The sequence below is a fragment of the Vanessa cardui genome, chromosome 2 (genome assembly GCF_905220365.1).
Source record: "Vanessa cardui chromosome 2, ilVanCard2.1, whole genome shotgun sequence".
Taxonomy (NCBI): Eukaryota; Metazoa; Arthropoda; class Insecta; order Lepidoptera; family Nymphalidae; genus Vanessa; species Vanessa cardui.
Window position 1 is genome coordinate 1,841,303 of NC_061124.1, and position 25,753 is coordinate 1,867,055.

Genomic DNA, 25,753 nt, shown 5'->3' on the forward strand with positions numbered 1-25,753 from the left:
TAAAGTAAACGATATTCTTCGTCATTCAACACTCGGTACACTTTCGATTGTCGGTGGTTTCGTCCAATGACATCCGCTTGGTGTTTCAACTGTTAACTCGATTTTAGAGCGACACACTCAAAATACTTAACACTGAGACAAAGGAAAAAGTATTTTAATAATACTTAATAAATTTAATAACTAAGCTATAGTAATTAAATATTGATGCAAGTACGCAACCCTTACTCGAAAACGCAATTATTCCCGTAATTATGAATTTCCTAAATGATTTGGGGTATAGCACAGACGTTGACCCTGTCCATCGATCAAGGCTGGGCGTGTCATGCCGCTCGCCTTATGTAAATGCATTACCAGTAATAACAGGTTGAAAAGCAACATCTTCGAACAATATGTTGCCATGTTTATGAGAGGAATGCGTCTTTACACAATCAGTGTGTTGCCATTAATGTGAAACAGAAAGATGTTATTATTTCGTCCGTAACTCTGAGTACTTCGTGATAAACTTGAGAGTTTTGATTGTTATGTGTGTTCGATTTTAAATTGATCCCATATTTTAGTTGAGAGCTCTATTCGAGATGACACAACATACCATATCACACGCTACTAATTAGGAATATTAAGCAGCTGCGCCGCATTCTGATACATCTATTTAACGGCATGAACGTTAAGTACTACTAAATGTCACGGCATATATTTATTAAAACCTTCCTCACTTACAACGTCCTCTTTCACTCTCAACAGACCTCTTTATTCCATTTCGGATGTTAATTGATATCACTTCTCACAGTTTCGATAAGTTCCTTTCCAAATATATTACTCAATGGTAACATCCTGGGTCAATGGTAAAATAAAAAACGTTTTTTTTACAATATAATAAGAGTTAATTTGGAAATGTCTCGATGCAAAATGAAATATGATTGGAGAAGTCTCGTTTGCCTTTCAAAGGCTAGCGTAATGCATGCAAATTACCGGTCCAGCAAGCCGTAAAGTTTGCATTGACAACAATGTTGTTTACAGAGCAGTAAATCGTGTCTGCTCCGTCAATGTTTCGCATTGTCCACGGACATACAATTCTGATGTTACGTCAAGTGGCTAATTAGAAATTATAGCTGTTGAATTAAAAGGCCTTTTGAAAATAAGGATATCGCATCGTTAAATCACTAAGAGTAATCACTGGCGGGGCAACTTGGACGTTAGGCGTGTTTGAAATTCTAAATCGAACCGCACGCTCAGCAAAATCCGGGTAGACATTGCAAATATTCTTAGCGACATTATATAAAAAACATTTAAATTTAATCTGACGATTAAATTCATTCTCACGTTCATACTTAAAAGCTATCAAAATGTAATCCTCTGGTATCAGAATTATGTTTGTTCTTTATGCTTCGATTTTTTTTTTATCGGCATTTTAAAGTTAGACCAACGTCATGATCCATTCGAACATCAAAATCATCATCCACGATTTCCCGGTTCGTGCGTCAATAAACGGAGGCTCTATGTAAACAAGGCAGGTTGATTTGTTTCGCTCTCCGGTGATCCGAGATTTAAATGAGTTTGTTTTTTGTCACGGGTCCGACTCAGTCGGGGATCGACGGAATGATGACAAAGTAACGTTTATTTTTTTTTATTATCTATGCATATTTATTGAAGTGCGTCAACAGCCAGGTTTAATGATGACATACAGATTGATATAAATTTTAATTGAACTGGAAGAACAATATGCGGAGATGATTATTCATATCCATCTACAATAATAGCAACGTATCAATGCCAGCGTTGTAAATCTTATTATATGAGCGTGCTTGAGAGATTTATCATTTAATTATGGGCAGATTAAAAATCAACCGTTTTGATTATGCATTATTGAATATTCCATAGCGTAAATTTTAATCAGTAATACTGATAGACAGATAATATTTTAATTCAAAAGTTAATTTTATATATGTTTCTCAAAAACGAAAGTGTCGCGTGCGTGCTACACGCAAATCCGACGCACCATTGTTCCAACGGTAATCACTTTTATTAAGTGACGTTAAGGAAAGTATATTAACTTGGTACAATCTATCAATGTAGTCTGAAAACAGGTGAACGAATAAACAATAGAGAAACTGATATTTGAAGGCAAGATGTTGAATTACTAAATCTTCAATCTCACTACAAATGCTCTTTTTATTTTCTTACTTGCATTGCCTAAAAAAACAAGAATGCGACTGAAATTTCCAAGTTTTGATTTTTGGTGTTTTTGACTACTAAATTCCAAAAACAGACCCAAGAAAGGATTTGATCATAGAAACTCAGATTGTCGAGAGCCTCATTATCTATAGACTAGCTAAGACGGTAAATATATAACATGTAAGTTGCTTTAACAGCGAGACCATTAAGAAGCAACTCTACATGAACAATACCTCATATGTCAAAAGTAAAACGAAATAAAAGCGTTTTGTCTTCGCATTCATTATGATCTTTAATTAATGATTTTAAAACCAGGTCTATTATATTGCAAAAGCTTTATGGATAAACGATACGAAAATCTATTAATAGATCATTAATTTTACATGGTATGTTAAGATATTAGATTTTCTATAGCTCATAATGATTTGACGTAAATCAACGATAATATTTCAAGAGGTAATTTATTGAAATCAATGCCTTTCAATCGCATCTATAAATTTAATAACTATGAAAATAAAGATTATCTATAATTCAGTTTATTGGAATATATTTCAGATTATACAATCTGGACTGGATACAATCTTGTCCCTAAAAAAGAATACTCTTTTTTAAGGACAAAGTAGAAACGAAATGGATACTGTTTCTGAAACTACTGGCTCTGCAAATACTTCGTTAGATCTGGATTTAGCTAAGCTCTATGGTTCTATAATTTATCTGTCATCTATAAATCCAAACGCATTCAAAGATAAGCACTGAGTTGCTATCATACGTTATCAAAATATAACAGCAGATGTAAGTACGATATTAACCAAGCACGAGAATATCCGTCATGTTCCTCAGTCGTGAGCTCCGAGCGCCATTATTTCATTAGACGAATAATTGATAGTTAACATTTATGTTGTAATGTTAGATTGATAGCTCGTGTTACGCGTCAAAGTTTCAGAACGCCTGTCTAAATAACATAACCCCATTGTGGGTGGCGATCTTGTTAATTTCTTTTCCACCAATATACCTATTCCTTTCTCATTCAATGATTAAGTACGAACGATTTATCATTTTATAACAATGCAGCGTTCGGTAATATTAACAATATGTTTTGAATTTGGACGATGATGAAATGAAACATCTACCTGAGTACATGTATCATATTCATTCGACAAGGATAAGTGTATGAATCGTTTATTGTTTTAATGTGGACCATTTAAATTAAGAAAGTTTATACAAAATTGACGAGATGAGTAGAATTACATATGTTACTTTAGAGATGAATTATATTTTGCAGTTAAATTAAATTCGTTAATATTATTATCTAAACAAAAATAATTGGACATATCTTTGCCCCAGTTATAAAACCGTGAACACACATGTGGTCTGACAGTTAGGAGGGCCATTAAGAAGAAGACACACGATGCAAAGCGGTCGAAACGAAACGTGCTTCACGGCATCGAGATAGTAAGCTCAGGTGTTTTCACGTATGAAAAAACTAGATACAGGAAAATTCAACCTTAACCTAAAAACCAAGAGTCTAAAGTTCCCTGTTTCACTATTTGTATAAGTTTTTGATCTTTTAAGGCGAACCAAGTTTATTGCTCATATTGTCATCAAGATTTTTCAAACGATAGAATGACCTAAGACAAAGGTAAAATTACACTTGGTTCATGGCCATTTACAAAAGTTCCTGGAAGTAACTATTTTGAAGTTGTTACAAGAAGTACTAAATAAATCCCAAAAAATCACGTTACATTTTAAAAACTAAAGTACACAGAGATCGTAGATTGTTTAGAAGAAATAATACTTTAAATAAATCTTTCTGACACAAAGTTAAATAAATAGTAAATAAATGAGTTATCTAGAGAGACAAATCTGAAAATGCTCTCTAACCAATATAAAAACTTATAACAGTAAAAATAATTCAACTGCAATACGATAAATCGCTAAATGCTGGCATGTCAATTGTGCTGATTTAGAACTAGTCTTACATTAGTATCGTTGAATCTGATACAGATTTATTTAGAGATAGCCTTAAGCCGAACCCTTAGGGAAGAATACAGTTTAATAAATTGGACTACTTTCTTAAGATTGGCATTTCAATAAAAGCTAGAGACAGACTATAATATATATTAGAAAACAATTGAATCAGACCTAGTGATAAATCAAATTAATTTTCAAAAATCGATTGCGAAAACTTTTTACGAAATATTAACCAGAGTTAGGGAATAGATACAATTTCTTCCACAATACTCCATAGATATATCAATGAAATGAAATGGTTAGCGATCGTGTGTGGCCTCACAGTAAGATTTAAACATCGAAATGCTTACGAATTGCCCATTACCGTGTATTAAACAGATTTAAGACTCGCGTAATGCTTACTGCTTTACCAGTAAGGGCTTGGTCTGTTTATGCTAAATACCCATTCAAACCTGGCCGCAGGAGCTCATAATATTTGCATGAAGAAATCTTCATAAGGCAAGGCAAACAAAAGATAATGAGTATCGTCAAAAGATACTTAAGAGAAACTAAGAAGGAAAAGATTAAATCCCGATTTAGTACAGCAGTCGTAATTTAAACATATTATTTATTAATGCTATAGATTTGTTCTGAACTAGACTTGGGTCAACTAATAAATTCAAGACGTAATAAGGTCAGAGCTCAGATGTTTAGAGCTAAAAGACACATAAATCATTTTGAGATATACGAATATATCTGTCTCTTTCTAGCTTTATACTCCTTATGATCAAAATGGCGATACCAACATTGCTTAAATATAATCCCTTTGAAAAATATGTCTTCGTCAATTTTAGTTCTACTAATAAATAAGCCGGTATTTATTTTCAACCTAAGCTATCCACGGTGGCTATTGTTTCGAATTCGCCTAAGTAAACCGGTTCGAAAGATAAAAGCACCAAAAAGGCCGCTCCAAGCATGCCTACCCGACAAACCTAAGAGAAATTCCTACCAAAAGTAGTTTTATTAGTGGCCATTTTAAAGAATTTCGGTCAAAGTCCGAACAAAAAATTATAGACGTCCTCTAAATTATGACCGTGCCGACGAATTTTGCGTGAGGAACGTCTCGAGAGGATCATCGATTTCTCAAAATGAATCTTAAAACAACAGGGAATTTATATATTGTATAATAAGACGGACCGAAATTCTTATAATTACCTATATTTAATAAGTCAAGCTAAAAGCAGAAGCCGGTGATTATTAAAGTAACCATTTTGAATATCGTAGCAGATGCAATACGAGCGATGTTGAATGTTAAAAAGAATTATAAATAACCGCCTTCGGATAAAGGATAAAAGAATTAATCTTTTTGGTGTGACTACCGACACGATCCTGAGGTGAGAATACTAAAGCATAAAGCTTGTTTATGACGCCTTACATGGAGCAAGCGAGATTGGGAATCAATTTAAATATTGCAGTTGAATTAATGATACGAACTCTTAAACGACCACATTACTTACAAGAATATTACGTTATAAAAAATAACAAACGACTAGAAATAACACAAATGAAAAATTTGTTTAAGATAAAATTATAACTAATCTCGTTCAAGCGTACATATTTCTCGGGCTAAGAACGCTGATCACACATCCTGCGTTTCGTTAAACAAGATAATGTAACCGGTTACAAAGCATGTAGAGAAATTATGCCCTGACAAAAAGCTAAACGGCTAAAAATAAGATGAGATTATAAAATTCTCTGTTAAAATTGCAAAGCTTGTCAAAGGAGAAAATTTCTTTCGAATAAAGAAAGATATAAGTATTTGAATATAGATAACATCACAACACGAGGGCAATTCCCAAAAAAGTCATTTCATTTCTCACGCTCGGTGCCAAGTCATCTTAAAACGAATTTGAGGTAGTGAAGGCTATTATCTCTTTGGAATCAAGTCAAACAGACCAAGAAAGAACGATTTGGAGATCGGTAACTAGAAAGCTGGACAAAAAGATATTTTTTGTTAAATCCGACACCTTGAGTGTTAAATCAAGGCTATATTTGTGCATTGATATATAAGTGAGCGTAAATAGAACAAAATTAAATGTTATTCTCCGGAAATCCCGAGTTGATTTTGTTTTGTTTTTAAAATTCAATGACACATACAATGATGAATGAATCAATAGTGAATAATGAAACATGAGAAATAAATATATAAATTTTTGAAGTACATCAAGATCAAACAGAACCACAAATATTACGTAGCGCCCGACAAGTTTTTTTTTTATTACAATTCGTTTGCTAGCGACGTAACAAGGCAGCTCACGAGGTAATATTAAAGTAATGCATTCTCTCTCCTTTATTATAAACGCATTTACTTCTAATGGATTGTCTTAGATCAGAAAATAGATCGTACGGTTTTTTTTCTTCAATTACGATGCATATGTCAAATGAATTACAGTCACTTCCTTTACACAAAATCATTGAACATATTAAAAAATGACTTCTGTAATTAGCTAATTTGTCCTTTTTTTATTTATTTATTTTACAACATTCACAGGCTCGCAGATGCCCGTGCCTTTTTTTATATTTTATTTTAATCATTTTAGGTTTTTTATTTTATACTGAACATCAGTAGATCTTCGCTGGATTTCATTCTTGTCGTCTTCTTAGGAGACGTGGCCAACACTGACATTTCTTCTTTTTTTTAATATTTTAAAATAATGTACACCTAATCTATAATAAATAATATGTAATAAAAATATGTAGCAGTATATGCGTAATTCTTATTACTACAATCCAGCGTGTATAAATTTGTCTCGCAGACAACTCGTAAATGGCATTAAGGTACCAAAAGTGCTATTAGTTAGAAGGTTGTTTAAATACATCAAAACATTTAGGTCGGTGACGAGACAAAACTAAATTACGTAAGTGTCCTTGCTACAGTTAGTGCTGCATCTATCTTGTTTGCGCAACGTATTCATGCGATGTCTCCGCACCTCTTGCTCTATGCTCAGTTTGTTCAGCTCCGATTTGCTCGCCACCGAGCTATTTATTATATTTCGTAACCATATAAACTTCCAATCTCACGTGATCATTTATATTCTAATGCTCAAACAGCTCGGATTTCTAATCCCCTCTTAACACGCTTTGCTTGTTGGTTTCGTTTTTGGGTAACCATTGTGTGGTAAGCGAGTTTATTTATGATCGAATTGATTGTTTGGTTTTAAGATATTTACAATTTAAAAGATTTTGATCATATTTTAAATATTGTTTGAATTTTATAATTTCGTCTAAATTTGTTTAAGACGAATAATCAGATTTAATACCTTACGATTCCAATACTACCATAGATAATCTATTTTAATCTATCTTTACATAAGTATAAAACGAAGTTGCTTATCGCTCTGTCCCTATGTATGCTTCGATCTTTAAAATTATGCATTAATCGATAGAGTGATTCGAGAGGATGGTTTTTGTATGTAATACATGTACAATATAGTAAAGAAACAATGATAATTTTAGTAGTTTATGGATGTCGTAAATCAACAAATGCTATAGTATGTTTAGTACCAGCATTGCAACTGTGCGAAGCCGGGGCGGGTCGCTAGTTACAGAATAATATTTACTTCCCTAGTTCTAGATTCTGTTCTGGCCCTTATTTTTACGATTTCTTATGTGACGTCATAACTTAGAATGTCTTTACAAAGAAAATCTGTATCAATAATGTCGATGATGTTGTAACGTACAACTTACACTGAACCAAAAAACGATCTGGTTGTCGGTGGACTCGTTTGTTCTCACAAATAAAATTTCGGTACACTCCACACGTATGTGAAATTGTCGGTTTTAGCATTTGTCGTTAACGAGCCACGTTAAATAAGTATTATTGCCTACGTGAGTGGCATCGTATTATGGATTGGCGGTACGAGCTTTTTATAGTGCAATTGCTTGTGTAACTCAGTCTGCTTCTATTAGATAGTGTGTTTAACTTTAATTCATATTCCTATCTTTATATAGAGGAAGTAGTTTTGTTTTTATCGTATGTTAGAGCTTCATGATTGTTTATATATGGTGTCCAGTACATCCTTCACAAGATATAGTTAATCAACATAATCGAAGATGAAAGTATTCCAAGTAATAATTTGGAATAATCAGCTCATCAGTCAAATCATCTGCACAAAAAAAAGTAAACCTGAATAAGACTGTCCCACACTAGTCCCACATTTCAAGTGTTATCTGTGGAGGTATTCTGTAAGAAGATACTCGAAACTCACCGCAGACGAGTGACATGTCAGAATGCATTATGAATTAGTGAAATACGAAGTGAATGTCAACAGCTGAAACAGATTTGATACTGCTATAGTGCTAACCTATCTTCGCCTTTAGTAGTTAAACAATTGCGATAGTATATGTATGAAGATTATATTTTTATCAATTCCCGTTAATCCATCCTTTTGTCTATAGCCTCTCGATCTCGCCTAACTGAACCGAGTTACAGCACAATAGAGCTGCCTGTACCATAAAGCAAATCAAGGAAGCTGATCTCAGACATTTTAAAATCAATTCATTTACTAAGGTCATTGACCCATGGTAAACTCACACCTTAATACCTTGCAAGTGTTATTATTACAGATTATAAAACAAACTTACCGTCTTGAATTAAAAAAATATATAAAAACTCATTTTACGAAATCTCTTTCAAACAACGGTTTGTGTAACTCAGTTTAAGAATATATCAATTTTAAAACTGAACATTAAATTATTAAAAAAATCTAGTTACCTAAAGCAATTCAATCAACGACCAATGAAATAACGGAGCGTTGGTCTCTATTAGTCTATTTGTATACGACTAGTTTAAAAACCCATTACAACCTCTCGAAGGCGCTTAAATTAATACATAGCTTATATATAACGCTACAGCTATTTCACTTTATATAATTAACTTGTTGGCCGCGGTTTTGCACGCGTTTTACGAGTAATTATGTATTTTGATGGAAATCAAGCCTGCTTTGACCGTGAAAGACCAACAGACAGAGTTACTTTCCTATATATAATACTAGCAGAATCTGTGGCTTCACACGCACGAAATTAATAAAACATTACCTATACCTACAGCATACAAAACGTCCCCCGCCATTTTACTACCTCAAGACTATCGAGAATCAAACTATCTTTATACCAAATTTCATCTAAATCGATTCAGCGTTTTAAGAGTGAATTTGTTAATGTGAATTATAAATATACAAAAATATAAAATGTATGAATTTTCGAGTATAAGAATCTAAAAATTCGTACCAAAATTTCAATTAATAATTCAAAAGTCATTAAGTGCCTTTATTAGCGAAGTGTTAATTAACAATAATTAAACTAAACAGGTATGTTAACTGCCGCTACGCTTGTACTTGCCTAATTAATTCTAATAGGGATTTGTCAGATTTGTGATTTATGAATCAGAATTTATGTCATTATTGACTATGGTACAGATTGTAATTATAATACCTACTAATGTTACATAATTTATATAATTCAGGTCGTATTTATCTATACTTCTATACTAATATAGTAAATGTGAAAGTATTTCTGTATGTTCTTGCTCTTTCAAATATAAAGCTTGATCTCCAAGGGAAAACGTATACTTATGACTTTTACTTGACGACTAACCCTTAAAAGATGAGCGAATCCGCTGGTCACAACCAGCTTTATGATTTCAAAACTGGCAACAAAAGGGTTGCCATTGTTAAATAGTAAAATAAATTTTCGTAATTTAATTTATCTATGTTTATACTATATAACTGACAGAACTTTGTATTTCCAAATTTGAGTGATATACGTTTAATACAGTTATACAAAATGTTGATTCAAAAGTGCTTGTCTACTTAAATAAAGTATATTTTGATTTTTGAATGAGAACTCATACTGTCGTAAGCACTTTTTATACGAAAAAGTGCGCTTAAATTTTATGACTATGCAATTTAATAAATCAATCATATTTTTTATCGTAATCCAAATTATATTCTAAAAGGAACAAATTATTCAAATGTGTTCCATAATCGTCAAACAAAAACATAATTGGCGCCTGTATGCGCTGGCGCATGACATCAGCGGGATCTAGGACGCCCGCCCACTTCCATTAGCCGCACCGACACTCGCCGACACTCGCCGACACTCGCCGATACCAGACAGACCACCAGACATCCTATTGTCATTATCGTCTGATCTTTATCAACGAATCTTTGACAGGCGAAACCTTAGCCGTCAGTTTAGCTTTTATTACTCGACAAAATTATTTGTATACGTTTTACGTCGATTCTAATACTCGATTTTTCACGGTATTTTAGATATCGCGATGGGATATCAAAGTGCCATTGATTATATTGACAGATTAAAAGTTTCAAATGTTAAGCAATAGCTGGTTTTACGAAGTAACATTTATCTCTTGTTCCTAGACAAAAATATGAAGTTTATAAAAGAATAATAGCGCAGAAAAAATCTTGATTGAACCGCGATATTAAATATCCGGTAATAGCGCACTAGGCGGCGTCGCTGTCGAGCTGAGTAATAATATAATTTAAAAACATTTTCACAGCGGCATCCTCAGAATGAAAAGATCGTTCAAATATATATCCTTAATATAGGACGGATATCGGTACTCATTTGTAAGGGTTACCAAAAAAAGAAATTTTATACCATTCATACAATGATTAAAAGTTTTACCTATAAATGACATTCAGACGGTGATTAGTTATAAAGCGTCTCACTCATTCTTATGTTAAATCAACGATGTTAGAAAGAGAAAGAAATACTAGTATTTAAATCGACACTTACTTAACAATGTCTTTATAGTAAGGCTTTCAAACTGGTAACCCTTAATATTGTTCTATCACTACATATTATAAAACAAAGTCCCCCCGTGTCTGTCCGTCTATATTTTCGCGATAAACTTCTAACTACTGAACCGCTTTTGATGCGGTTTTCACGAATAGACAGAGGGAATAAATAAGTAATAAGTTGAAATTGAAATAACTGTCGAACTGTCGAACAACATCAAAAAGCGACAAAAAATATATAAATAAAATATATGAAAAAAAAACTTAAGTCCACCCGTGCGAAGCCGCGATTAGCCGCTAGTTAACATATTAATAATTCCATATTAACCAAAATCTTAGATACATTAAAAATCCGTCTCGTAATGCCGTTAAAAGGTTGACATAGTCCAGGGAAATGAGGGCGGATGGCAATTCTATAACAAGCATCTCACCTCGTTATCAGATGCTCCGTAAAGGGCGAGCGGTTTTAATGAGCGCGAATGATGGAAACAAAGACGGCCATATATGCTCATAGACCTTACTAACGATTCTCGATACGAGTTACATAATGTGAGTTATTAATGAGAAGTTAATTGTTATTGATCGAAAACTTTGACGCTTCATAACATATTAGATTAATGGTTTAATAGGTAATTTGTTGTTCAAGTTATAAACGTCACGCCTATCGTCTAAAACGATAATTATATCAATTAGTATGTTGAATATATAACATATATATTTAACGTGCAAATAAAAAAGCCCATTGAAGACTGCCGTAATCTTTATACAGACATTAAAAACTTCAAAACAGTTATAGTTGCCTTGTTTTAAAGCCACAAATTATTATATACTAAGTGTACTGTACCTCAGAGAATTTAGTCAAGTAAATTTATAAATGAAAATAATTCAGATAAATTTATATGTGACATTTAACAAAAGCACAAAGAAGTTTCGAGAAGCAAATGGTAGGAGTCAGATTGGGTTCCCCATTTCGGTCGGTTCGTAATGGGCGACGTATATGGGGATACCATGGAAACAAGCTTAGTGTGAACTAGTTAAATGATGCCTTATATGTAAATTATATTAATATAATCGATACGAAACTCTCTAGAAACTTTTATACTAGCTGCGCCCGTGACTTCGCGTGACGCGTGCGAATTTAAAGAAAAGTTTTTGATGTAGCCTAAGTTACTCGTTATTACATCAGCTATCTGCCAGTGAAAATCCTGTCAAAATCGGTCCAACCGTTCCAGAGATTAGCCGGAACAAACAAACGTACAGACAGACAAAATTTGTACTAAAATGTTATTATTTTATTACAAACAGACACTCTCATTTTATTAAACGTATATATATATATAGATGAGAAGTCATTAAAATACTATTATATTAAGAACGACTGAAGTAAAGTAATTAATGATTCACCAACAAAATGGCGCCATTACTCTTTATTTATTGGAGTAAAATATGGTTGCATTTCTTTTATCAATAAACCTACACATTTTTTTTCTAATGCAATTAAAAGGCCCTCGAAAACGAAGGGCATGCGCATCTGCTGCAGAAGGGCACTACACTGCACACATTTACATTATTACTATTAGACAAACACTACTACAAAAGCGTACAACGTATTTGGAAAATACATATACATGTAAAATATTTAAATGGAACAATATTATCTATATCTATAATGTGTTCACGTATTAATCTTAATTATTTGAAATGATCTATTAAATACACAAACATGTAATCAACAAAACGTTTATTACAAAACATGCAACTTACTTGCAAAAGTATTCCCCGCGCGGTGATGAAAGACATGTCCCGCCATTTTTGCACGGCGACGGCGAACACGACACGAAACCTGTAATGATAAAAACTCGTTAATATTCACATGTCTAAATCAATATGTAATAAAGAACTCAAGATATATATTATGTTATATGGAACGGAAATATATTTCGAAACGCTTTCAATTTAATTATAACAAAATCTGCAACTTAGGAAATACAGTCCTTTATTATGTTATAATAATTGTGTTAAGTTGCAATAAAACCCGCCAAATGAAATGACATTCAGTGCGTTTTGAATGCTGAACGCTAATTGGTCGTTTTTGAGTATCACGTCATCAGCTACATCTACTAATGGTCAATCAGATCAACTGGATAATTTCGGACTTCATGATTGGAGCATTGCAGTTGTGAGGGTTAGTTAGTACGACAAAATCTAAAGATATAAATCGTCAAGCAATTTAATTGTTCGTCTGCTTGCAAAAGTAAATTGAGAATATTCATTATGGCCGTTTTTTGGGCGATGCCAAATTTCTCTAGTTATTTACCAAAATATTTTGTCAAATCCGTCGTATCAAGACAAACATTCGCTAACACTATCGACTAAATATTATCACATATCACGATCCATCATCGAAACGTCTGCAATCAAATAAATATTCAAGTGTCAACAAACTTGGAACTGTTTACATTCGTCAAGAAATTTCCCACGCACGCGTCCATCTCTTACGTGTTACCGAATGATAAGATTCGGTCAGAATACCGTAACGGTATTTATTGCGAGATAATAATAATACTATTATGAGGAAATTGCCGGACTTACACTCCCTGGAAAGCCACGTGAGCCTGATAGTCCTAGAGTGCATCTGTGTCTGTATCACTAAAACTTGTACCTACAGTTAAGCTATTCTCGCTGAAATTGCATCTGTGCCCATAAAAGATTAGGACACCATTATTAATAATGTATAATATTTGTGTGTAATATTAACGTTTTTTTGTTTTTTATCATATGCTGTAAAAGGGCGGAAATGGCTTAACCGTACCGTATGGATACATTTTTTCTATCCCTTTCTGTTGTATAAGAGATTTCAAACGTTAGAAGACTATGAAATTGAATCCAAAGCTGGATGCATACAAGTACCACCCACTGATATAAAATATAAGAAAGATATTTCTGTCCCTCTCCCTCTTTTTCTCCGTTGGAATATTTCGTCAAAGGAAAAATAATCAATATTTATTTAACAACGAATATGAATTTGCGAATTCTTATCAGCGAGTGAAAATTAAACAAATACTTAAAATTTTATTTACCCTTTTAATAAAAACTAATATTTGCGAATTTAGTTACATTTCACACGCTCTTATTTACTAATATTTATTTAGGCATAAATTTTATTTATACATGAAAACAGACCAGAAAAAAAAATTGAAAAAATGTTTTTTTTTTGTACAAGACCAAACCTTCTCCTCAAAGGAAGAGGAGGCTTTAGCCCAGCAAGAGGAAATTAGAGATTAGACATCACAATACGGCCCTCCTCCCCCCAAAGTTCGTAGCGTTTTAAGTATGCTCTTAAAGCACAAATGTCATGCAGTGGTGGCATACTATCAGGTAGTCTATCCCCCCGTCCTACCTTTACCATATAAAGACGATAATAACTATTTCGAATACATAATAAAGTTACACAAATCATTGGTTCTTGATCCGCTTCGGTGGTCTCGATGTCGAATGATCGTACATCGAGATACCAATCTTGATCCTAGTGTTAGTTATACAGCATCCAAATAATTTAATCAAGCTGCCAGATGCGATCTTTGATGTATATATTTTTTTCTGAAGTTTACTGACTTGACTTGATTTATTATGAATTAATTATTTCATTAATTTTCTTTCTTTGGTGAAAGTTTTCTTTTTTTAAATATGTTAATCAAAATTTGTACCAACTAAACACAGATAATAATATTTTTAAAAAAAGTTTTGTTTGTATAATAAACAAAGTTATAAATATAATTTTCAGTCTATAGCATTAAGGAATAACGCAGGTTAACTAGTATTATATATTTTTTAAGGCTTACATACAATAGGAACAAGTTAATATAGATTTGATTTATAATACTATTAATAAAAGCAATATTTAATGCATTTAATAAAGCATAAGTCAATTATAAAAGACAGCTGAATAACATATGTGGCAGAATTTCATCCGTAACGTGTGGGTTACCTCAAATCTTTCACCATCGAACGGAATTTGATTGAAGAGATGGGATTCGAACCCGTAATCTTTAATTAAGTGCCACGTGTTAACCACTTAGACTTTTCATTAAGCTACGTTTGTGAAGTTATTAATAATGTATTGAATCTGTAACTATTGTTGAAATAAGACAGTACTATAAATTCGTCCTTCATTTTCAATAATATGCCACAACCGAAAGTGTTTTTTCGAATTAAAATACACGGAACGCTTAAGATACTATGAGATCTCTGCATGTAAAGCAAAAAATCTGAGTTATCTGTCTGACTGCCATTAAACAGTTTCAATTACGGCAGCAGTATCGATTTTCAAACGAGAAAAAAATAAATTACATATCGATTTAAGTTCGCATTCCTTATCGAAAGCAAATGACTTTCGCGAGTCAATTTTTTAGCGAGTACCCGATGCTGACCATACTGAGTCGTCAGCAAAAAGCGGACTGGCCACGCAGTGCCTTATAAGGGCGGCTATTGTTTTTTCCCCCTGTCACCGACCTTAAGTGAAAAGGGCTGATCGATGTTTACCGGTTTTCTTTAAATTGCGGACATAAAATTAATGTTTGTGCACTTTCATGTTTAATTTAACGAATCCTAATACGATTGTCAATGGCTGGAGACGGGAAATGGGAAGAGATGCCTGGTGTCCCGCTGACAGGGCCGTCTTAAGTAAATCTTTACAACGCACATAATTGATTTTTAGATAGAAGATTATTTTAAGAACTAAAAAAGGCGTATATATTTTTTTCATAATAATGTAGACCGATTAAATAGACAGATGACCGTTTTTTGAAGCTTAAGTTCTTACTATTTCCTTATTAGTAATTATAATTATTGTCTAGTATGTTAGTTTTAATGAGTTCGGGCGAAGACGAGTCGAGCCCGTCACTGATACAGATAATAAATTTAAAATCGGAATGAGTCATTCATGTTCCGAAAAAATTTCGACAGATGGAGTCACTTTGATCGATATTAATAATTCAAGAGTTCCATTACAATAATGGTCATTGGTTAAATTTATTAATACATACCCATTATAACGTTTGGTTTTTTTTAATAAAAATCATGAAAGCGTTGGTTCTGACTCAATTTATAAGATGAAATAAGTTGCCGAGATGGCCCAGTGGTTAGAACGCGTGTATCTTAACCAATGGTTGCGGGTTCATACCCAAGCAAACACTCGAGCTCGGCGGTGAAGGAAAACATCATGAGGACACCAGCATGTGTCTAATTTCATAGAAATTCTACCACATGTTTATTCTAACAACCTGCATTGGAACAGCGTGGTGGAGACTGTTCCGAAAATTCTCCTCAAAAGGGCGAGGAGGCCAGCAGTAAGAAATTTACAGGCTGCTGTTGTTGTTATTGTTACAAGATGACATTAAATTATCAATTTTTAATGAATTAAACGTAAATTCACAAGTGATTTCGACACGAGCTCGCTGACCCACAAAACCTCATTATGGACGGACAGATAACCGACCGTGGGAACGTTTTGTGATAAGAATTTTAAATATAAATAAAAAAATTCGCCTACGAGACACGCTTCCGCGAAATGGTCCGTGAGAAGTCAATACGACAACATCCGTTTGATTAGCATATGATAACTCGGACGAATCGAAACGTCCGCGTTCTACCGTCGCCTTACTCGTATGTCATATCACATATGACACTTACTGTATGACACAACTTATGAAAAATCGGCAACATTCGTTAAACCGATCACATCCGAATTGAGTACGCTATCCCAAATTATCAATATTTATTTCTTATGTGAATATGGTCTTTACACAAACGTAATAACTTGCAATGTCATATAACCTAATATATTCGTAAATTTGATGCACTTGCTTTCTCGGGTTGAAATGACGCGAGAATCTATTGCGACGAATAGCGTCGAATACGGAGCTATTTCTATTGGTTGTATAAATTCGCAGTAATCGGTTTTATTTAATTTACCGATGCTACATCTAGGTTGTGTCGTACAATACGTATCAAATGATGACATAACATTTAGTAAGCTTAACTTGTAAAAAGTCTCTATTGACAGATATTATCGAAACATCGATATAAAGCACAGTACAAATATCGATAAAAAGTTATATCACTTATATTCTTGACTAGCGCTAGTTCAATTACATTAATTTAGTTATTGTTTCGATGCTATAATGATTTGAATCGACCGCTGATAGATAACTTTGACTCGTACAGAAATAATTACAGTTTATTTTTTAATGACGAAACAATGTGAAAATGATGAAATTTTATTATAAGGTATTTTCATTATGACTTATTAATATTAAATATGAAAAGCATGCTATATGATTTTTTATAATTATTTTCTCAAATAGAAATAATTGATAAATATTATTAGTATTGTAGTTTGAAATTCAATTGTTCGAAACCTCGGACCGAAATTAAATTGAGTGTTGTAAACGGACTTCCCAATTTACGTCAAAAGATTTCACCTATCACTTCCAGTCCGATTTATTATTATACATATTTATAAAATATTAAATTATAAATAAGTGCATAATTTTATAATACGACGCATCTCACGCTGGCTCATTGATAAAACACACAAGTTAACTACAAATGTACATCACGACGTGCGCCGTTTACTGCGAACGTACAAACATATTTATTGCTTGCAATAATTCTATCCTTCAACCTTAGACACAGCATCAAAGTATGTCCGATGTCAAATATCTAATTCATTGCGTCGTTTGTACTATTTTATTGTTTAAATCGCTCTTCAAAAGATATTCTGATTTTTGTTTATCGATTCCTAACTTATAAGATTATATGAAACGCTTATGTACATATACAACTTAAATCAAAGTGTGTTATACGCACAAAGCTTTATAATTTAATATTAATTATTTTCACTTACGTTGTTTTTTTTTATTTCAAATTATGTTCAAATAAGGCTCCTGCCACACTGTGTATGTTGATGATACAACAACAGTAACTTTTGCGCAATTGGTAACAACAACTGTACATAACCTATCACCTGTCAACTCATCAATCTAATCATACTTTTTATATGTTTCGTAAAATTTTAAATAATTTACTTGAGCAGACGAACGTTTTATATACATATAATGCCAAGACATACCTATTGCTAATTATTTTTCGGTTATAAAATTTAAAGATTTTATACGTTTAAATCATTTAATGATAAATAAAGCACCATTGCATATTTATGGCACGCTTGCACGTAACAACATCTATTGCTATGATGCGAGTATCTTCTTTATATCTATCTATTTAAAGATACCAGACACAGATAAGCGTCCCACAAGTTGCAGTATGAGTGCGACGTTATAATAAACTGGTTATACCGTTTTTATGAAAGCCTCGTCGCGTAGGTATGGACGTTACTTTAATAATGCAAAAAATCACTCGTTTTATTCAGATTTATTTTGCAATGGTACTAAATTTTTCTAGATGCTTTTAAACATACTTATTTATTTTATTAAAGATAGGCCTTTTTCATTTTTTTTTCTTTCAAGCTAACTATAAAAATAGACAAAAATAAGTAGACAAACATATACTACAATTGTCCGTATATTTTAAATCATTTGACAATTGTCCTCTCATTAAAAAAAATACTTTAATTATTAATACATTTTATACATCTCATTGTTATTTCATCAATATATCATTTATATTTGTCTACGTCCGCCATTTTTATTTTCGTCGAATGTAATGTATTGAAAAAGCCCCCTATAACTATCTTTTGGTTCCACAGATAACAAAATCGTAAGAAAAGTAATAAATCGATTAAAAAATAAACGTTCGATTTCAGACGATCAGAGATCGATATTTATTATTGATTCGAAAAATATAGTTCATTGACTATTAATTTGTAAAATTAATTTACAATATAGAAGCAGACAAGAGAAATAAGAGGACATCATTATTTAAGATTCGTTTTTTTTTTTGTGGTATAGATTGGCGGACGAGCATATGGGCCACCTGATGGTAAGTGGTCACCATCACCCATAGAGAATGACGCTGTAAGAAATATTAACTATCCCTTACATCGTGAATGTGCCACCAACCTTGGGAACTAAGATGTTACGTCCCTTGTGCCTGTAGATATACTGGCTCACTCACCTTTCAAACCGGAACACAACAATACTGAGTACTGTTATTTGGCGGTAGAATAACTGATGAGTGGGTGGTACCTACCCAGACGGGCTTGCACAAAGCCCTACCACCAAGATTCGTTCAAAAAATATTGTATTTCATTAAATATTATTTTATATTTGCTTACAATAGGTACACTAAAGATATTAGAGGATATTTAATAAATGACAAAACTACTTGCGTGAGTATTATACGACCACAGATTAAAGATATTTCTCCGTTTCAGCCACCGTACGTAGCGCAGGAACATCGCGTGATTGTAAAATTGGCTACAAATATACAAAATGGCCGCGGTTATTAACGATTACACGGACCACAACTTATTTGACAGTCAATTCGACTATACACGTTTAGCGAAGAATTTTAATTGCATATCGATGCCTCAAAATGGTAATATTTAAAAACGAAACGAATGGCTTATGTTCTAATATTGAATTCTATTGAATAATATTTATATATTTTACATTTAAAATTCATTAATAAAACAAATTGATTTATTTGTAAATATAATCATAAATATTGAATAGCTGAGACATCAACAAAAGTTGTTTCTTTTTTTTAAATAATAATATAAAGGCTTAACTATGACGTATTTGATTGAATTTCTATTCGAATAGTTTGGTTCGAATAATTTTGAAATCGTACAAATGAATTTAAAGACATAGCTATCTAATTTAATTTAACTCACAGCTAATAATAACAAATATAGTTATATTAATAAAGTCGATAATAATAATGAAAATTATTATATTTAATCTAGGGCAGGTCTTATAAGGTACAGACAATACAGGTTTCGCAGAGAAATCTGGTATAAACAAAGATAAGCATCTTTTGAACTATTAACTATACCTAAGTTGGAGAACGTATAATAATTTTAGGTTATGTAATAAAAAATATATAGGTTTAAAAAGGATAGCAATATCTTTTTCTCTGGTCTGTTTTTTTGTGATAGTCTTTCTCGCGCTTAGTTGAATCAACAGCACCAGACCTCAAAGTTTTATGAAATTTGTCAAAATTTCAAATATAATAAGCCATGCGTTCCAAATTTGAATTGATCGTTATTATTGCGCAATATTTTTATTATTATTACAAACAAGTATACATCTGTCTGTTAATGTGTCATGAAGCGATAACAGAACGAGGGTTGCTCACCCTCAGTATATATTGCTCATGTGTGCGTGACCATAAAATGTGTCTACATGTTTCTAGAATATACAACTAACGTCTACTGTTCTATATAATACTTATCCTATATTACTCCGCCATTTTTGACTTTTATTTTATTGAGGAATTATTTTAAAAATGGAATATTATAAAAATCGATGTTCTTAATCTACTATACATTGTTTTTGTTTATCTGTTACCACAACCATAGATAATACAGTTTTATATAGAAACTGTTATCATCTTAACTATTAAAATAATTAATAAATAATGTATTCGATCAAATAGTCATTTAGATACTAAAAACGATACATTAAAATCAAATAGAGTTTATTTAAGTTAGGTTACATTTGAAGCTGTTTGCATTGAAACACACAAGGTGACTCAAGCTCGTAGTTCAATAATGGGGCCTCAAATCAAAGCGTAATTGAGGATGGTCGCTCTATTGCTGCATCCGCCTGACTCGCATCTGATCCGATACGAAACATCGATACACCAAACGGTAACAAAACCACAATAAAACTTGGTGGTAGGGCTTTGGGTAGGTTCCACCCACTTATCAGTTATTCTACCGCCAAATAACAGTATTCAGTATTGTTGTGTTCCGGTTTGAAGGGTGAGTGAGCCAGTGTAACTACAGGCACAAGGGACATAACATCTTAATTCCCAAGGTTGGTGGCACATTGACGATGTAAGGAATAGTTAATATTTCTTACAGTTTCATTGTCTATGGGCAATGGTGACCACTTACTATCAGGTGACCCTTATGCTCGTCCACCAACGCATAACATAAAAAAAATCACCAAATTAATAATCGAAATTGTTCTCGATTTTTTACCGAATCCAATCACAGAAGCTGGTTAGTTAAAAATCATAACGGTAAGAAAGAACAATGTTAATATTAAAACAAATATGAAGTCAGAAATGATTTCGATCGTTAAGAAGCAATATTCCGGCATCGTCTGCAAACAAAACGCGATGTAAAAAATAAATAAGCCTCAATAAGCCGACAATAAATTACCATTTAAATAACCAAGGAACAGTTAGGCGACGAACTTTTCAATGATATGAAAAAGATACTTAGCGGCAACGCGACTCAGACCAACAGTTATGAGATGATTAATGTTCGAATCGAGTTATTCTCTGAGGGAACAAAGATTGCAATATGACGGTCTAAGAAAGTCTAATTACCACTTTCGACGATTGACGGACATGCAGACGTGTTTGTAAAATAATGGTTCGACAGCAAAAAGTTTCATTATGGAAAAATTGTTATTTCGGCGCGAGAAAATAACGGACGCTAAGTGTAGTCTTTATAGACTTGTTCAATTCGAAGTGACGTTGTTTCAATATATTTCAATGTTACATACGCTATTTTAAATCTAGAGTGCATTGTTTTCTTTAATTTATAAAGTTTCAAATAGTTATGCAATCAGAATACTCCAGAAAAGTCACATGTAAAAATGAAAATAATAAATTTATCAAATGGTGATTTACGTCGTAATTGTTTCTATTTTTATTTGAATGCATTTGATAAAACATATTGCATTTACGAACAAAGGTTCAATCATTTTAATTTAACATCCAAAGGCCTTTTATCAATGGCTGGATGTTGGTAATGATGCAATGTCAGCTCGGAACAGTACCAATTACTAATAACTATACGTTTAACCAACAATGTAAAATTAACGACGAAAAATTTCGAAACCGAATTTTGTCCCAACTTTGCGTCATAAGTAAAAATGTGATGGAATAAATTTTTCTATTTATCACTAACCGCTATTGTTCGTATAACCTTATCCGAGATCGACATTAAAATCTTGAACTTGAATGAGTTAGTGTACTCCATACAAGATAACAGACGAAAAGACCGCCCGACCTCCATTAGTCTGCCCTGATATATGTGTCCGCTATGAGGCATAATATAAAAGATACCGTTACTTCGCCGAACAAATATAGGCATAAATGTTGCGCAGGATTCGATGTTGCTATTACGCTGAGAACTCATTGTATTGTATTGGGCATAGAATGCATAGTGGTTTCGATATAACGCTAAATTGAAGATTCGAATTAAGGGAACAATAAGAATGCTTCTATTTCCTACTATGACTTTACGAAATGTACTTTATATTAAATAATTCTGCTTTTTGATAAACACAATAGGAGCCGAGATGGATCTTAACTGATGATTACAGGTCCAAACCCATGCAGGAATCACTGAATTTTCACCAATGAATCTTCTGCCAAATCAATGATTAACTAATCAAGCCCTAAACAACATTTTGTAGTTATTAATCTATTCCTTAATTAATAAATATTAGGTACGAATGAAATAGAGGATACTTTTTCGATAAGTGAAATTATTTATGAGTCTATAATCAATGCAGATACACTAGATTCGTTCGATACAAAAAGTCGAAACCGGTTCTGTGCGAACCAGAATGTCCGTGGAGGCTGGACGAAATTGAAAAAGATTATCCGAACGTATATAAATCGACGGAGAAACTTGTTCGTTAAAAATTTACGAAAGCACGTTGAACTTTATAAAATCTGATATTCCACAGAATCGGTAACAAACGCTCGTTTTGATATAACGTAAATATTAGCAATTTTATAATTATAAATAAATATTGGACAACATCACATACATTGCTCTGATTTCAATGTAAGTAGCTAAAACACTTGTGTTATGGACCAGACCAAAAAAACATATAAAACTTTTTCTATACGAACCGACCGGGAATCGAACAGGGACCTCGGACTAGCGTACCCTTGAAAACCGGTGTACACGTTACTGGACGGAGGTCGTCAATTGTGTTCTTTCATTGAAATTACTGTTATAATAACTGTTATAATTTGTGATTTCAATGTACAGTCCGGGGTAAGAAAAGGTTCGTCACCTTAAGATCTATTTTCGTGTGCTCAGCAATGATTTGATGTTTAGACTCAAAAGGTCCTAAGAGTTTTAAGAGAAAACTGATGAAGGTTTTGGCCCTGACTATACAAATAACAACGGAATACCGATAGCATTTTCTCGCGTCTCAGTTCAATCAACTCCAGAAAATCGTCCATTTCATAAATCTTTCCTCACAAGTACTTTGTTAACTTAATTACAGTGCGGTTCACGTGTGACAAAAGCGTCTCGCACGGCATTGTTGTGTGATGAATCGACGAACAATTCATTAATACAGCCTCTTGAACACATACAATGGATGTCGAAATCTTGAAACGTACGGACGGTACTCTTCGTTCCATCATTAATAAGTTTTGATTGGTTCGATGACACTGAGCAAATTCCGCGAATTCATTCGCGTCTTCTATTCTTAAAAACTATAACATCGTTGAATACGTTGATTAACATTACAAACTGGACTATAAAAGATCCGACTATGAAAAGAAAGGTTACAAACATTCATAGAAAAACTATAACTTCACAGTAATATCCGCCACAAAAATATAGTTAAGCCAAATAAATAACACTCACGGCTTGAAGTCAAATCGCGTTCCCGAATTAAGAAATCTCGTATCGGCAGGCAATAAAACCGATAAAAACTCACAATTTCCTATTGTGAAGAAAACTGCACTCCATATAAATAAATTTATGGCTCGGTGAAAACGCAAGTCAGGTCTCATATTACACGACCTTAAAAGGACTGACGGGATCTATACTTAATACAAAGAAAGTTGATATGGTATGTTATGAATTTATGATTTTTATAATTCCAGTAAAAAAATAATAATAGCCTAGGTCTTGCGTTTAAAGATCAGAACAAAAAATGTTAAGTATTCAGTAAAGATTCAACGATAGCCTTATTTATTATAGTTTTCCCATTTCATGATGATTGACGGGTTTAGAAACTCTTTGGAAATACTTATGATATGAATGATACATAATAAGGAAACTAACTTTACGAACAGCTATTTAATAATGCATATGCAATCTCATAAAATAAAGAGAAACATGATCTTTTAAAAGTGTTTTAGTTTCAAGCAAACCCAATATACCATTTATAGCGATTAATGTTTCCAGATTACCTCATAAACCTTTAAATATGAAATTCAATAAATATAAAAATGTTAAAATAACTGATCCAGTTTCTGTTATTGTATATGAAATTGTACACGACAGTTTCGTATCTCAGTAACAAACCTACGTAATGGCTTAGAAAAGATAGCATTAGGAAATTATAGTTATCCCATATCTGAGATAAAATAATAGTAGTAAAATGCAAATGAGATACCTTATTTAATGTAACGACATATAACTATATATAGCTCGACATAGAAATCTAAACGAATCGGTCCTTACAGCCAGATCAAACCGAGAACTGACCCTAGCTGCATTACCATATGCAAAGCATCTGACTCAAGAAAATGAAATATTTGATGCAAATACTAAATGCAATACGCAAGAACGTCCAATATTTTATTAAAATGAGGCACTTCAATTTTTTAATTTAAACTATCAAACCAGTACATAAATAATATTACTTAATTTTATATACAACAAGTCTGTAAATTTCCCACTGCTGGACAAAGGCCTCCTCTCCCGTTTGATGAGAAGGTTCGGAACATATTCCACCACGCTGTTCCAATGTGGGAATTTATTCAATATTGAATTACACAAAACTATATAGGATAGTCCACTACACACGTTTATAGCAGCCATTAGAAGTACAAGTGTTGCAACGGTGAGTCCAGAGCGTGGGATTGACAAATTGGTCAAGCAATTTACACCCCGACTCGAGTCCTGACTAATGCTGTCCTAATGAACCGGCGACATTGAGAATAAAATGAGCAACGTTACAGGTCCGAGTTATAATTCGCAAATAAATAACGCGTCCGTACGGAGTATATCATTTCACAGCGAGAAACTGGAGGAAATGTTTGTAATTAAAGATTGAAATATCGCCAACGACACAGCACTTAGTATGCATTGGGGACATTTCGTAAATCCATGCTATGCTAATGTTACTTATATAAACATAATTTTAACATAATATCGTTATTTAAATCGATATACTAAATTCTGATCACCACAAACCTGTTCGTTTAATTGAATGAAAATTTAAAATGACTGTACATAGTAACTTGTAATTAACGACGCTAGTCGATTTGCTCTTCCATTCAATTCAACCAATTTTGTTGTGTTTTAGGTCGTATCTATTTTAACACCTACATATGAATACACAAATTAGGAATACCTTTGATTAATTTCTGTTGACAATAAAGAAAATACTTCACAGCTTCTCGCTAGCTTATACTTGTTTAGTATATCTACGACTGTAGATACAGCACAATACATTATTCAAACCTGTCCACTGCTGCTTTTCCATTAGGGATATGCAAAACCTTCGTCATTTCCATATTTCGAAGCATAGATACCGAAGTATCTGCACTTATCTTAGCGATAGTTGTGACAAATCGTCCCTCCCGGCCGTTCTGTGCCATTGGGCTCCTATCAGACAAAGAGAGGT

At 32.9% G+C, this 25,753-nt stretch overlaps 1 protein-coding gene across 1 annotated transcript in view; it reads right to left on the reverse strand.

Moving 5' to 3' along the window:
• The window catches only part of LOC124535690 (neurogenic locus Notch protein), a 117,950-nt gene that overhangs the window by 66,981 nt on the left and 25,216 nt on the right, over positions 1-25,753 (reverse strand). Inside the window, exon 2 of the mRNA XM_047112001.1 lies at positions 12,708-12,786. Coding sequence (XP_046967957.1) covers positions 12,708-12,786 — 79 coding nt within the window. The remainder of the gene's footprint in view (positions 1-12,707; positions 12,787-25,753) is intronic.